We start from the raw sequence: 17,128 nt of genomic DNA on the forward strand, positions 1-17,128 counted from the left end.
GACAGGACGACTGGTTGCAATCGAGGGAAAGATGAATGCGGCCAAGTACAGGGATATCCTGGACAAAAACCTTCTCCAGAGTGCTCTGGACCTCAGACTGGGCCGAAGGTTTACCTTCCAACAAGACAATGACCCTAAGCACACAGCTAAAATAACGAAGGAGTGGCTTCACAACAACTCCGTGACTGTTCTTGAATGGCCCAGCCAGAGCCCTGACTTAAACCCAATTGAGCATCTCTGGAGAGACCTAAAAATGGCTGTCCACCAACGTTTACCATCCAACCTGACAGAACTGGAGAGGATCTGCAAGGAGGAATGGCAGAGGATCCCCAAATTCAGGTGTGAAAGACTTGTTGCATCTTTCCCAAAAAGACTCCTGGCTGTATTAGATCAAAAGGGGGCTTCTACTAAATACTGAGCAAAGGGTCTGAATACTTAGGATCATGTGATATTTCAGTTTTTCTTTTTTAATAAATCTGCAACAATGTCAACAATTCTGTGTTTTTCTGTCAGTATGGGGTGCTATGTGTACATTCATGAGGAAGAAGAATGAACCTAAATGATTTTAGCAAATGGCTGCAATATAAGAAAGAGTGAAAAATTTAAGGGGGTCTGAATACTTTCCGTACCCACTGTATATATATATATATATATATATATATATATATACAGTATCTCACAAAGTGAGTACATCCCTCACATTTTTGTGCATAATTTATTATATCTTTTCATAAAAAAATAAAAATAAAAAATCATAATAAAATAAAAGGTGAAGCACATCTAAGAGTATTGGTAGGCGAACAGGAAAACTGAAATCAATGTAGGCAGCTCCCCTTGGCAAGTGGCTGAGAAAGCACCAATTTGTGTCCTGGTTAACAAGATTACATAGCTGGAATCCACAGTTGGCTTTCAATAGGTCTTCAAAAACACATCCCAAGGTTGGGTGTACCACATTCAACAACAATGCTGTTGGATGATGGGAGTCCACGCAGTGCAGAGTAAGAGCCGGTTCACGCTGCTGTGACCTCTAAGTCGTCTCATAAGGGGCGACTTGTTAGCGTGACTTTCAGCGCTACTTCAGCGTGACTTTGCGCGTATTCAGTGCGATTTGTATGATAGACGACTTTGTACGACTTTGTATTTGGCCAATCAGAATATGATGGTTCTGGGTCATGCTCAATCACACAAAAAAAAGTTCTTAAAAATTGTCATTTTTTGATAGAGAGCCAATTATTGAAAAAATTATTGAAAAAAAAATGAGATTTCTTTGGATTAGTGTCTGAGGGGGTCTAAAAAGTGTACCTGTGAAGTTTCAGCTCTGTAGCATGTCCAGAACCAGAAAAAAAATAATTTTTCTTATAATTTTTAGTAGCACAGACATAGGGCTCCTCTCCACCTGGGCGTTTTTGTTGCAGGCATTTATCGGGCATTTTTGCAGGCAGGCAGGACTTTTTTTGGATTTAGTGTCTGGGGGGTCTAAAAAGTGTACCTGTGAAGTTTCATCTCTGTAGCATGTCCAGAACCAGAAAAAAAAGATAATTTTTCTTAGAATTTTTAGTTGCACAGGCATATGGCTTCTCTCCACCTGGGCGTTTTTCTTGCAGGCATTTTTTTTTGTTGCAGGCATTTTTGTTTCAGGCATGCCTCCAAGGACGCCCAAAAAATGCCCGATAAATGCCTGCAAGAAAAACGCCCAGGTGGAGAGAAGCCACTACCCTGCTCTATTAATAATTATAAGAAAAAATATCTTTTTTTCTGGTTCTGGACATGCTACAGAGCTGAAACTTCACAGGTACACTTTTTAGACCCCCCAGACACTAAATCCAAAAAAAGTTATGCCTGCTTCTAAAAATGCCCGATAAATGCCTGCAAGAAATACGCCCAGGTGAAGAGAAGCCATATGCCTGTGCTACTAAAAATTATAAGAAAAATCATATTTTTTTTTCTGGTTCTGGACATGCTACAGAGATGAAACTTCACAGGTACACTTTTTAGACCCCCCAGACACTAAATCCAAAAAAAGTCATGCCTGCCTCCAAAAATGCCCGATAAATGCCTGCAACAAAAACGCCCAGGTGGAGAGGAGCCACTACCCTGCTCTATTAATAATTATAAGAAAAATTATCTTTTTTTCTTGTTCAGGACCATTTTAATGGAAAGTCAGATCACAAGCCGGATCACAAGTCGCTTCAAATAAGATAAGGAGGTGACTCCCATTGAAGTCTATGGGACAGGTCGGATCACAAGTCGCCACAAAGTAGTACAGGACCCTTTTCAGAAGTCGGAGCGACTTCAGTAGTGCCAATTAAGACGGCACTCATTGATTAACTTTGCTTTTGTTATGTCAAGCGACTTGGGGCGACTTGAGGGCACACAAGTCGCCTCACAAGTCGTGGCAGTGTGAATGGGCTCTAAGAAGGTGGATCACAATAATGTTAGATAAACAAAAGTTTAAACCCACACTCCTTAAATCCATAACCTCGACCTGTTTCAAACCATACATTGCTCCTTCTTCAGGAGTTGATACATGATAAAGCAAAACAAACGTATACAATCAAGACCACTAAAATGACACAACCACTACGATAGATTTAAAAAGAAACACCTAATAATTAACCCTGGTTATTTCAAGACACAGTTGTCACCACTGTTCTGGGGAACAACACAAAATTTGTGACTTTCTTTTACTGTGACTTTTGATGATGACAGTAAACATGACAAATAGGGTGAATCTCCCTAACTGGGGCACAGACAGCAATGAAGACCTGACTGGCTCTAATCCATCTCCACTCTATCCAAAATAAAAATAAAAATTATTTTAAGTTATATTTTAAATGCAAGTTAAAAGGATACTGTTTACATGAGATTTTTTGGTAGTTATTTCCTCCTATTCTTCTTTTTCCGAGGTTATTTTATCATTAATAGAGATGAACAGGCAGGATGATTCTTGCAAAATTTGACAACTTTGGTGACGTAAAACTGCTTAGTTTCGCCGTTGACATTTGCTTGAAAAGAAAATCTCTTTCTTTTCTTTATTTATAGCAGTGGTCTCCAAACGGTGGCCTGGGGCCAGATGCGGCCCTTTGCTTGCTTTATCCAGCCCTTTGGGGCATTATTATTATTATTCAGGATTTCTATAGCGCCAGCAGTTTACGCAGCGCTTTACAATGTTCGAGGGAGACAATACAGTTACAATACAATAAAATACAAGAAGATTAAGAGGGCCCTGCTCAGAAGAGCTTACAATCTAATGGGGCATGGTTTTCATTCAGTGATACCAACAGTGGGGAATAATTCCCCCACTGACACCAATGAATGGGGCATCATTTCTACCAAAGACATTAACAATGGGGCCCAATGACACCAACAATAGGGCGCTGTTCCTCCTACTGACACCAAAGATGGGGCATTGTTTACACTGGGGCCTTTTCTACTCCCAATGCCCCCCTAAATTCTGAAGGACAGTAAACTTGCCCTTTGTTTAGAAACTTTATAGACCCCTGATTTAGAGGATGTTTTGGGGTTTTTTTTTTTCGTTTTTTTTTTTGGGCATTTAGGATAGTTTATCTTATTTCATTTGATTTTCTTCATATTTACGTTTTTTTTTAAAATAAATTTATTATTAGTGTACTGTTGCTGTAAATATTGTACGTGTCTTTTTTGCTGTCAAATAAAGGAAGTAATAAAGGGCTGTTTTTTGGCATGAAGGATAGATTCAGGATAGTTAAAAAGAATTTCTGTTACCGTAAAGAGTCATATAAAGCGCATTGTACCCTTAAAAAAAAAAAAAAAAATTGTAATCTTTTGATTTTCAATTAAATTTTAAAAGAATGAAAGCTGTCAGTTTTGTTCATCTCTAATCAATAGTAGTTTATGCCAAACATTATTAGAGCCCCAATAAAGCCATTCAGATGTTTATCCCGTTTGCTACATGAAAGAGGATTTGTCTCCAAATATAATTCTCCATACCTTGTCTTGTCTGATAACAGCTGTTTAATATCCGCAAGTCTGCAATATGTCTGCAAAGCAGCGCTTAGCTCACAGTGACATCTAGTGGTTGCAGAATGGTTCGTCAGCTATTATTTAGTCATCATTATGCAAAGTTATTTCTCAGACATCACTTTAAATTTACAGCCATGCTCTTTTCAACTACAGCAATAGAAAAGGAAATATTGAATTGTTTTTAAGCTGAAGTTTAGCTAAAAAGCATTTTTTTTTCTTTACACCTTTAGTTACAATACTTACCTATAATGAAGGATGCCCCATCATTTGCAGGCTGCTGAATTCTGTAGAAATGCTCACTACAGGACTGCCCAGTCCTCTTCTATGAGAAGTGACTCCTGTGATTGATCAGACTCTCCGCCATTAACAGATTGTGTAATAGGCAGCAGAGTAATCAGAAAAACGAGAGGACGGGCGTGGGCATGTCCCTGTTGGATTATCTTTAGGGCAGCTGAGCCTGGAGACCTGAAGCTGTTAAAGCCCACAGTGCTAGAGGTTCAGCAGCAGGAAGAGGACAGGGCAGCCCTGCAGTAGAAATTGCTACAGAACCTGGCAGCCTGCACAATGTGAGACATTCCTCATGACAGGTAAGTAATGTAGCTAAAGCTGTAGAGCAAACAACGTTTTGTTTTCTTTTAAACTAAACTCCAGCTTTAAAGTGTATGCCCATCTAAACCCATTTTTTTTTTTAGCAGTGTAAGGAAGGTTAAAACCATTGTCAACTTTGTGTTGCTGTCTGTGACACTGTTATGTTTTCCCACTCCAGTGAAATGGTCATTATAACCATAAGTTATGAAAAGTCTCTTGAATAGAGAACAGAATAGTAGTAATAATAGGGTTCTAGTCCTTCCCCTATCTATCCAAAACTAAAAGAGTAAGCTTGGCTGTACATACAATTTAAACTGTTAAATATATAAAATAACAAAGGTATCCATGGGTTGCCTTCTGATGACAATGTACCATCATATCTATCTATCTATCTATCTATCTATCTATCTATCTATCTATCTATCTATCTATCTATCTATCTATCTATCTATCTATCTATCTATCTATCTATCTATCTATCTATCTATCTATCTATCTATCTATCTATCTATCTATCTATCTATCTATCTATATAAGTCCATAGGATTCAATATTGAGTTGGCTCCCCCTTTGCAGATATAACAGCTTATTCTTTTCCGGGAAGGCTGTCAACAATGCCTGGCTCACAGTCTCTGCTCAAAATCAGCCCAAAGGTGTTCTACCGGGTTGATCTCAGGACTGTGTGTAGGACAGTCAAGTTCTTACATCCTAAAATCAGTCATCCATGTCTTTATGGACCTTGCTTTGTGCACTGGTGCGCAGTCATGTTGGAACAGGAAAGGGTCATCCCCAAACTGTTCCCACAAAGCTGGGAGAATTAAATTGTCCAAAATGTTTTGGTATGCTGACGCCTTAAGAGTTCCCTTCACTAGGACTAGGGGGCCAAGCCCAACCCCTGATAAACAACCCCACACCATAATCCCCCCTCCACCAAATGATTTGGACCAGTGCACAAAGCAAGGTCCATAAAGACATGGATGAGGGAATCCTGACCTCAACCCAATAGAACACCTTTGGGATGAATTAGAGTGGAGACTGTGAGCCAGGCCTTCTCGTCCAAATCAGTGCCTGACCTCAAATGCGCTTCTGGAAGAATGGTCAAACATTCCCATAGACACTCCTAAACCTTGTGGACAACCTTCCCAGAAGAGTTGAAGCTTTTATAGCTGCAAAGGGTGGGCCAACTTAATATTGAACCCTATGGACTAAGGCTGGGATGTCATTAAAGTTCATGTGCATGTAAAGGCAGTTGTCCAAATACTTTTGGTAATATAGTGTATATTGGTATATATATATATATATATATATATATATATATATATATATATATATATATATATATATATATATATATGTATATATATATATATATATATGTATATATATATATATATATATATATATATATTGTAGAAAGGCGACCCCGGGTCACTGTGTGTGTTAGCAATCTATGCCTGGTTTTGATTAAGACGGGCCTGCTGATTGCACACCTGTGGGCTGGGTTCATATTATTCCAAGGTTTAGCACTCAGGGCTCCCAGTTGGAGACAGCTGCACCCGGGCAGACACGAGGTCTGGCCCAGGAGCCAGGAGGACTCTAACCGGCAGACAAGAGGTTTGGCCTAGGAGTCAGTGCAGCACGAGGCTGCTATCCGTGTGCACCCTGTTGGGTGAGCGAAGTCTGTGGGAGACAGACAAAGGCCTGAAGTTTGAGGCCACAGCAGCGCTGCAAGTTCAAGCCAGGAGGGCTGCAAGTTCAAGCCAGGAAGGCTGAATGATCGTTTATTTTTGCTGAGGATTAAAATGCTGAAACCCCTACGTGGGAAACCTATGTTATTTTTTTGCTTGATGAACTTTCCTTTAATAAACATGGGCAAGGAAAACACTTAAAAGAAAGAAAAAGCGGGTGGCGGTGTCCTTTAAACGCTGTACACTTGATGCGAATCTCACAATATATAGATGCATGCAACTCACTATGTATTTTAGGTCATCATAGATGTGATTCATTTTATATATACACATACATACAAAAATTATATAATTTCAAGTATACAGTTTAAACTGTTGACACTTTGGCATTTTTGTTCTACAGTTTTTTTATACAAGACCAAATATTTTATTTGCTATAAGGTACACATTCTGAGATTTCCAGGGTGTTTTGTAATGTTGTATTTTTTCTGTATTTTCATTTCAAACTCTAGATTGCCCTGAACCTCCAAATATTCCCATGATCCTAACCGGTGTCTCCATCACCATTGTGTTAATTGGCTTTGTGGTGTTGTGTATATGGAAGCTGCTGGTATCCTTTCATGATCAGAAGGAAGTTGCCAAATTCGAAGCAGAGAGGTTGAAGGCAAAATGGCCACAGGTACGTGCATAGGTGACTCCGTAAATGCAATGCACACATATCACTCCAGCTGGATTTGCTACTAGGCCAGTCTTTCTGAACCGTTTTTACACTGAGGAGCCCGTTTAATGACTTTGTGGTTACAGGGGACCCCCGTCAATAATTATTATATCTACAGCTCATGGTACATTAGAATGATGGTCAAAATAAACAAATTAGAATGATGGTCAAAAAAAATGTGCGATGGTCAAAAAGAAAAAAGCAAATTTAACCAAAGCAGCTCAGTGAGTGAAATTGAGATTTCCTTTCCTTGATGGGGAAAATAATATTTTTTTACAAAAATTACTTACCTAAAATCACTTGTTTTTATTTTTTTTTATAACAATAACTGTTATTTGTGCCTCACACTTAAAATTTAAGTTCTAAAATCAAAACTTCTGCAGTCCAGAAGGAGCAATGGAGACAGCTACAACTAACAGTTAACTTGTACAAGGAAATCCTTAGACAGACACACTGCATTTCCATGGTGTAAAGCATGGGTGTCCAACCTTTTGGCTTCTCTGGGCCAAACTGAGTGTAGAGAAATTTTCTCGGGCCGCATATTAAATATATACTATAGTTACAGTATATAAGTAATAAAATGCCGCCGCGCCCCTTCCCGCGCCCCGCACTAAATTTAACACAACTAGAGGATGATCAAATGGAATCAGTATACAGAGGGTTACTTCTTCTGAGCGATAATAAAGGAACACTCTAACCACCATGACCACTTCAGTGATTTGAAGTGGTCATGGTGGTAGGAGTCAGAAACACTGCACATGCTCCCCTCCCCCCTCTGAGGCAGCCTCTGCTTACCGTTAGTTGGAAGCTGCTGTGGCCGTGCCCCCGACCTGACTTACTTTCTCCCCAGCAAAAAAAAAAAAATTGTCAGGGGGCAGTGGGCCACAATGCCTGAGGGTGTGGGCCGCATGCGGCCCTCGGGCCGCAGGTTGGACATGCCTGGTGTAAAGCAAGGCATCCCAGAAATTCAGCAATCCTTGTAGGTATTCCTACTTCTTGATCATCTCTGCAGGAGTTTGTGGCACGGTGATCTATTTTATAGGAATGTTGGGCATACTTACTTTGATATAACTACTTTGATTAATATTCCTACAGTTAGTTTGTTAGCCATCATCCTGGAAATTTGAATTATCAGAATGGCTGTGGATCATATAGGGGGCAGTAGGAAAATGTACAACAAAAAAAATGGAAGGATATGTGTGCAAAATTGCTTACTATGCATGAGTAAACCAAATGACTAAACCCTCATAGAAGATTTAATACGTCTTAAAACCTTTTTTTTAAAAACATGTTTAACTTTCATTTACCTTCTTTAAAGTACATATAAACCCTAACTGGATGGTTTTTCGTTTTTTAAATCACTGTGGATTATAAACAATATTTTGCTTTTTTTTTATTTATGATTAAAGCAGTAGTAAACCGCAAAACAAACAAAAAATCTTTTCCCTGCAAGTTAATGTCATAATGTGCTATTATGCACCCCATGCTAGCACGTTATGAAAAACTTACCTGAAAACCTCCAGCGGGGTGCTGTCATCGTTACATAGTTGTAAAGGCTGAAAAAAGACACCAGTCCATCCAGATCAATCTGTGTGGATGTGTGTGTGTTTATGTCAATAGTAAATTGAATCGTTGTATGTTGTGATCGTTATAATGACACCTGATTATCAGTGAAGCCTATCAGTGCCACCTATCAGTGCTCATCAATGCCTCTTATTAGTGCTCATCAAGGCCGCCTATCAGTGCCCATCAGTGCCCATCAGTGCCATCTTTCAGTGCTCATCAATGCTGCCTATCAGTGCTCAATGCCCATCAGCGCCACCTATCAGTGCTCAATGCCCATTAGTGCCACTTATCAGTGCTCATTAATGCCACCTATCAGTGCCCATCAATGTCCATCAGTGCCCATCAGTGCAACCCATCAATGCTGCCTATCAGTGCCCATCAGTGAAGCCTATCAGTGTCCATTAGTGCTGCCTATCAGTGCTCAATGCTCATCAGTGCCACCTATCAGTGCTCATCAATGTTGCCTATCAGTGCTCATCGATGCCCATCAGTGCCGCCTATCAGTGCTCATAAATGCCACCTATCAGTGCTGCTGATCAGTGCTCAATGTCCATTAGTGCCACCTATTAGTGCTCATCAATGCCACCTATCAGTGCTCATCAATGCTCCCTATCCTATTAGAACGGGTCCTGTAGCAGTCAATGGACCGCGAGGGAGTGCGACTTGTCAGGCTGACAAGTCGCCTGACAAGTCTCGCTAGTGTGGACCGAGTCTTAATGTCCTCTGTTTCCCAATTGTGCTCTTGTGTTGTCACCCTTAGCGAAAACAAGTGATACATTGCAAAACAAGAAATTGTTTGCAATGCATATTGATTTAGCAAACTGAATGTCATCCAGTGAAATTTAAATCTACTTTAAAAAAAAGTAAGCTTTGTTAAAAGTACAGTTACAGCCCTATTCAATAGAGAGTGGAAGTAACAAATAGATAGTTATTATATAGAATTACCCATAGCAGCCAAAAAAATCATCTTGAAACGGTTTTGGGCAGAGAGAATTCTAACTGATCACTGTGAATTACTGTGGTTAAAGTGACAGCCTTCCAAAAAAAAGTAGTAAATGCAGTTACACTGATCTTATAATCAAAATGCATTTACTACTTTTTTTGCTTTAAAGCCTGCAGAGCATTTCATTTGTGATCAGTGCATTGCAGCTACAATGCACAGGCTCTGTTAACCCCAGTCCTAGCTTCTGTACGGCCTTCTGTGTGGCAGGACTACAATTGAGGAAATGTCACTGCCCTGTTGCTGCCATGTACTGTGAGCTCCTTTGCTATGATAGCAGATGGGTCTTGTAGTATTTGCCATTGATGGATCTCAGGCCTTGAGGACATGGCTGTGCGGGCAGAGCACTAAATAAAATAAAAAATCTGTATTTTCCCTAGCAGGGGCACCATAAAATTCAAACTAGGTGGAGTATTGGTTTGGGCTTTGGGGATAAGGTACGCCATCATGTTGGATGTTACACCCCAATATGTGGATAACATGACACACATGGGTTAATGTACTAAAAGTGGAGAGTGCTAAATCTGATGCAGCTCTGCATAGAAACCAATCAGCTTCCAGGTTTTATTGTCAACGCTTAATTGAACGAGCTGAAGTTACATAGTTTGTAAGGGTTGAAAAAAGACATCAGTCCATCCAGTTCAACCTATGATGTGTGTGTGTGTGTTTGCTGTTAACTGTACTTTGTATCAGTGGCGGCTGGTGCTCAAAATTTTTGGGGGGGCGCAAAAATAAAAATGTAATAGGTATTGCTTCGCGTCAAAAAACGCAGTAAAAAATTGCGTGACTTTGAAGTCATGGTACAGGCATGGCACAGGTGATGGTATAGGCATGGCATAGGTGATGGTACAGGCATGGCACAGGTGATGGTACAGGAGATGGTATAGGCATGGCACAGATATGGTATAGGCATGTCACAGGTCATGGTACAGGAGATGGTATATGCCCCCTTTCAATGCAGTGACCAGCGTACATGCCCCCTTTCAATGCAGAGACCAGTGTACATGCCCCCTTCAATGCAGAGTTCAGCGTGCGTGCCCCCTTCAATGCAATGAACATTGTGCTGTGCCCCCTTCAATGCAATTAACACTGTGCTATGCCCCCTTCAATGCAATAAACACTGTGCTGTGCCCCCACAATGCAGAGTTCAGCGTGCATGCCCCCTTCAATGCAACTGTGCTGTGCCCCCTTCAATGCAATGAACAATGTGCTGTGCCCCCTTCAATGCAATGAACACTGTGCTATGCCCCCTTCAATGCAATAAACACTGTGCTGTGCCCCCTTCAATGCAATAAACACTGTTCTGTGCCCCCTTCAATGCAATGAACACTGTGCTGTGCCCCCTTCAATGCAATGAACACTGTGCTGTGCCCCAACAATGCAGAGTTCAGCGTGCATGCCCCCTTCAATGCAATAAACACTGTGCTGTGCCCCCTTCAATGCAATAAACACTGTGCTGTGCCCCAACAATGCAGAGTTCAGCGTGCATGCCCCCTTCAATGCAACTGTGCTGTGCCCCCTTCAATGCAATGAACACTGTGCTGTGCCCCCACAATGCAGAGTTCAGCGTGCATGCCCCCTTCAATGCAACTGTGCTGTGCCCCCTTCAATGCAATAAACACTGTGCAGAGTTCAGCGTGCGTGCCCCCTTCAATGCAACTGTTCTGTGCCCCCATCAATGCAGAGTTCAGCGTGCGAGCCCCTTTCAATGCAGAGCGCCACAGCATTGTCCCCAATCACTGCAGAGCGCCACAGCATTGTCCCCAATCACTGCAGAGCGCCACAGCATTGTCCCCAATGATTGCAGAGTGCGCCACAGCATTGTACCCCAATGATTGCAGAGTGCCACAGCATTGTACCCCAATGATTGCAGAGCGCCACAGCATTGTACCCCAATCACTGCAGAGTGCCACAGCATTGTACCCCAATGATTGCAGAGTGCCACAGCATTGTCCCCCAATGATTGCAGAGCGCCACAGCATTGTCCCCCAATGATTGCAGAGCGCCACAGCATTGTCCCCCAATAATTGCAGAGCGCCACAGCATTGTCCCCCAATGATTGCAGAGCGCCACAGCATTGTCCCCCAATGATTGCAGAGCACCACAGCATTGTCCCCTAATGATTGCAGAGTGCCCACAGCATTGTACAACAATGGTTGCAGAGCGCCACAGCATTGTCCCCCAATGATTGCAGAGCGCCACAGCATTGTCCCCCAATGATTGCAGAGCGCCACAGCATTGTCCCCCAATGATTGCAGAGTGCCCACAGCATTGTCCCCCAATGATTGCAGAGTGCCCACAGCATTGTACCCCAATGATTGCAGAGTGCCACAGTATTGTACCCCAATGATTGCAGAGTGCCCACAGCCTGTACCGCAATGATTGCAGAGTGCCACAGCATTGTACCCCAATGATTGCAGAGTGGCCACAGCATTGTCCCCCAATGATTGCAGAGCGCCACAGCATTGTCCCCCAATGATTGCAGAGCGCCACAGCATTGTCCGCCAATGATTGCAGAGCGCCACAGCATTGTCCCCCAATTATTGCAGAGCGCCACAGCATTGTCCCCCAATCATTGCAGAGCGCCACAGCATTGTCCCCCAATGATTGCAGAGCGCCACAGCATTGTCCCCCAATGATTGCAGAGCGCCACAGCATTGTCCCCCAATGATTGCAGAGTGCCACAGCATTGTCCCCCAATGATTGCAGAGTGCCACAGAATTGTCCCCCAATTATTGCAGAGTGCCAGCATTGTACCCCAATTATTGCAGAGTGCCACAGCATTGTCCCCCAATTATTGCAGAGTGCCAGCATTGTACCCCAATTATTGCAGAGTGCCACAGCTTTGTCCCCCAATGATTGCAGAGCGCCAGCATTGTCCCCCAATGATTGCAGAGTGCCAGCATTGTACCCCAATTATTGCAGAGTGCCCACAGCATTGTACCCCAATCGATGCAGAGACCAGCGTGCGTGCTCCCTTCAAACTTACCTGGCGGCGGCGCGGCTCAGCTTCTTCCTCCTCTTCTGCGGCGGGTCCTTCTCCCTCGTCTCGGCGGCGGGAACCGGCGGGCGGCCTCTCCTCTTCTCTGAGCGGCGGTGACGGTGAGTGACTGACGCATGCACCGGCACCGCCCCCATTGCGACGTCAGCGATATCCTGGATGATGATTGGTCCAGGCTGTAGACTGGACCAATCACAGCCAGGATATCAGAAAGTGGGGGTGTCCAATCGCAAAGACTTGTGCCCAGGTTACCCCCCAGAAGGCAGCCAATCGGCGCCTCTTCTGGGACGTAACCCCACCCCCCCTAGCCACCAGTTCCTTCAGGCAGGCCGGCGAACCCAATTTTTTTTTTGTACAAGTTTATTTGTTTGTTTTGTTTTTTTTTTCTTTTTTTAGGGGTAGGGGGGCGGCGCCCTGGCGCCCCATATGCACGGGCCGCCACTGCTTTGTATACTTCTTTATGTTGTGGTCTTTAAGGTGCCCATCTAATAGTTTTTTTAAAACTATCGATGCTCCCTGCTGATACCACTGCTTGTGGAAGAGAATTCCACATCCTTACCGCTCTGACAGTAAAGAACCCTTTATGTATTTTAAAGTTAAATAGTTTTTCCTCTAGTTTTAGTGAGTGGGCACGTGTCTTATTGTATTCCCTTTCTCTGAAAAGTTTGTTCCTTATGCCATGGTCACCAGAAGTACAGTATTTGTACATTGATATCATATCCCCTAAGAAGTGTTATATAGTTGTGAGGTTAGAAACTGATTGGTTTCTATGCAGAGCTGCATCAAATTTTTCAATCTCCAGTTTTAGTAAATAAACCCCAAATGGCCCAAGCAATGGACTAAACCTTTAAAATCAGCCCTTTTCTCTTACACTATTTATTGAAGAAGGTTGTTCCTCTCCAGTACTGAACACCATACTGTGTAAGGACCCTTTGAGAAATATATTATAATTTAGTGTCAGTGCCAACACAGCATTGTAACCTGTCCAATTGTTTTCTTTCCAGAATACAAACCCATTGTACAAAGACACTATCAGCACATTTAAAAATGTCACCTATGAGAAAGCAAAAAGAAGAGACGGCGCAGCGTGAGGACATATTCCAGTGGCTATGCGGAGGTATAGAAGATTAATGTATTCCAGATTCCTGGAGTTTTCTACACAATTCAAGGCCCTGAGCTGCGAGTTCATTAGTTCTTGTAAAAATTCATGACTTTGCCATTCATCCGAACACAGCCCTAGGCCGAGGCAGAATCCATGCATCACAGAGTGCCGAAGAAGAAAGAACTGCTTAATAAAGCGGCAGTTCGGACAGGAATATAACTGCAAATAAAGGGGCCTGTTGCAAAATAATAAGAGCCCCCTGTGTTCTTAAAGGACTGTAAATAAGGGTATGTGCATATTGCTGTTTGAACTGTGTTTATGCATTGTATTTGCACTATTTCTATTTTGTGCTTTTACGCATTTGCAGCGAGTTGCTCTTTGGATAATTGCTACTATGACCATGGCTACGTTACACAATGCCACAGTTAGAGAAAACAGATCGCAAAAGGAACATGTGTTATTCAAAAGTGTTTGGGGAAAGATAAGCTAGTGGAGATTATCACTACAGTGTGATCCAGTGTACTCTTCGCTGCTTTAAACTTTATGCTAGTGGGTGCTTTAATGACAAAACGAGGAATGGTGCCATTCTATGGTAAAGAATCGAGTGGCATCATTGGCACATCAAATGATACAAAACTCGTAAAAATTATTATAGTGCATTGTCAGCTTCTGACAATACATGTCCTTATTTCTTTACATAGTAATTTAGTGTGCTGGTGACACTTTGCCTCTCTACGTTAAAACTACAGTGTTCTGCTGCAAATGCATTAAAAAGTTCATAGAATGTAACCGTAATTCATAACTGTCAGTGTGTGTTTACCTTTATAATAACACTACAAAATAATAATTGGTTTACAATAAATGTAAACCCAAAACGTAAAGGGGAAGTATGGCCAAAGCTCTGTTGGCCTTACTTCTCCTGTGGGTTACAGGGGTGCACTAAGTTCTGATCTCCCGCAACCCAGATTCAACAGACAGCGGGCTAAAGCCTGCTGTCGGCTGCTGTCATAGAGGGGGTCCAGGCTCTGCAGGGATCCTGACAATGTCGGGATCCACCCAGATCCCAGTTTCTATATTTTCTATAAAATTTAAAAATGTTTACTTTTTGAGTTCAGACTCACTTTCAATATGCAGTTGTAGCTTCCTACTAAAAAGACCAGGGAGCTTTCGGTAGGGAAACCTTCCCATGCTACTATATATAGGAATATAGTTTTCTTGGAAATTTCTTTTAACAGTAGCAAAATACTGAAACTTCTTCCAAAGGCATAAAAAGGAGTTTTACCTACATATCCTGGTTAATAAAGCCAGAGAGCAGATGCCGTATATGGAGCACTGCTGTCCCCTCTGAGCCTCAGTGGTCAAAGATAGGCAGAGCCACTAGTGTATTAAGGAAGCAGCCTATTCTTGACTGCAAAATAGATCTGCTATGGCAATAGTTTCACCATCACACTTCCAAATGTTTTTAAATGGTGAAACCTTTTTTTTTTTTTTTTTTAATGACTTGCTTTGTTTTTTTACTTTGTGTCATATGATTGAAACGTTTCGTGATTGTTTGTTTTTTTACTTAATTTCTTTAATATATTTCTCACCATTTATTTACTTATTAATGTATTAACCAGAATGGGGGTCACCCTGAAAGATTTTGTATATGCCAGAACCTGTGAAGCTTATTCTCGGCGGCTCTGACGTCACTGCAGACCTTTAAAAAAGCAAGCACTTAAATAAGTGAACACTAACTTTAAGCTCTAGTATGTTAGAGTGGGAGTGGGAGTTAAATTTTAGAAAAGTATTTAAAAATGCATCTCTACACTTTTTTCAAGAGGCAATTTCACACATTTCAGGAGGCATTCAGAGACACTCAGAGCCTGATGGACATATGCTCTGCCAGCTTTCATTGCTGATTAGATGGCCAATTCACCAAAAACTAGGATTTCATTTAAAGGTGGAATCTGTAGCCCCTTCTATAGTTGCTGGCTATGATCCCATTTATCTTTAAAATTTTGTGTGTTCTTTTCATCCCATGTTCCTAGTCCCAATGTTGCATTCTACATAATGCAAAAAATCATCTTGTAAAGCTGTGGACAATGGGCAGACAGGGGAAGCTCAAAATCAGATGTCTTGTCACCTTTAGATTAGCTTCCAGCATCTACCAAATGCAAAATTATTTATATAAATTTGATGGATTGACTCTTGATATTTTTCTACTTAATATGGATCTATCAAATCCTAAGATTATCTGTAGCCATTTTGTCATCAGGTACAATGTTCAGCTTACCAGCTCACTAGGATATACTAATCCCTAGTGAATTGATAGGGCTACGTTCGATAAGTACTAAAGCCAACAACATATTGGATGATGTAATGGCTTTCTCTGTGGTTGTAGCTAATGCATTTTCTTTTTTTGTATACACCACTGATTAAAAGTCCTCATATCTATTGCTACCAGAAGACTCTATGCATAATCATTTTTGGTAAAGGATTATTAGCTAGGTTGGTGCTGGCTCTGTTCATGGCAAGACCATGGACCCACGGGCATGGGTGCACAATCATTTGAGCACTAGACCATACAACAGTAAGGTCATGCTACAACATCTAACTGCATTGTTTCTAGGGGGTTGATTTACTAAAGGCGCATGCAATTCCTTTGCAAATTGAACGGTTTATTAATCTTCAGCAAGTTAACCTCCTAGTGTCTTTACAGTTTAAGGCCTCAGTAAACCAAATGCTACTTGGTTTTCTATAAAACTGTTGGTTTTATAAGCAAACATTTATGGCCCCCTGACCAACACATCTATATGAGCTTGCTTAACATCCCAAAACAAAACCAAGCTTTTGCCCCCCAGAAGGCTTTCCAAAAGATTTTGGAGTGTTTCTGATGGAATTTCTTTCCATTTAGCCAAAAGATGTCAGGTACCGATGTGTAATGAAAAAACGCAAGAGAAAAAAAATGGCATCCCCAAATTGTTGCCACAAAGTTAGAAGGGCACGATTATCTAAAATGTAATTGTGTGTTGTAGCATTAAAAGCTCAGTTACCTTCACTAGAAAACACCTGTGCTATGGGTTAGCCCCATACGTATGGCCATTTAGTAGGCATCATTGATGATCAAGTGTCCTCAAACTTTTGGTCATATAGTGGAACTTACATATGTAAAAGCTGCAGATACAAAACAGCTGGGTAACTGAGGAAAGGCCCTTGGGCAGTCAATTTCTTACATACCCTGTTGGAAGTCATGAAGCAAGTCTTCTTAAGCTTTGCTAAAAATGGCTGACAACACAGATCTTTATTCATAGCTTATCGCCATACCAAATTTAAAAAAATGTAAATTCAGATATCTTCGAACAGTAGATATAGTGAATTTTACATATTTGTCAATGGTATTAGTTTTTATTTTACACTGACCTAACAGACTTTTTAGGGTTACTGTCCTCTTGAACAATCTTGTAAACTAGCCAATGGAATT

General features: G+C 41.5%; 1 protein-coding gene across 2 annotated transcripts in view; it reads left to right on the forward strand.

The window, feature by feature from the left end:
• ITGB6 (integrin subunit beta 6) overlaps nt 1-14,698 on the forward strand; it is a 207,650-nt gene extending 192,952 nt beyond the window's left edge. For both annotated transcript variants that reach the window (XM_082261028.1, XM_082261027.1), the window contains exons 15-16: nt 6,791-6,957; nt 13,568-14,698. In XM_082261028.1, the coding sequence (XP_082117154.1) occupies nt 6,791-6,957; nt 13,568-13,654 (254 nt within the window). In that variant the 3' untranslated portion in view covers nt 13,655-14,698. The remainder of the gene's footprint in view (nt 1-6,790; nt 6,958-13,567) is intronic.
• The last annotated feature ends 2,430 nt before the right edge of the window (nt 14,699-17,128 follow it).

The sequence above is a fragment of the Pelophylax lessonae genome (genome assembly GCF_965119305.1).
Source record: "Pelophylax lessonae genome assembly, chromosome: 6".
Classification (NCBI taxonomy): Eukaryota; Metazoa; Chordata; class Amphibia; order Anura; family Ranidae; genus Pelophylax; species Pelophylax lessonae.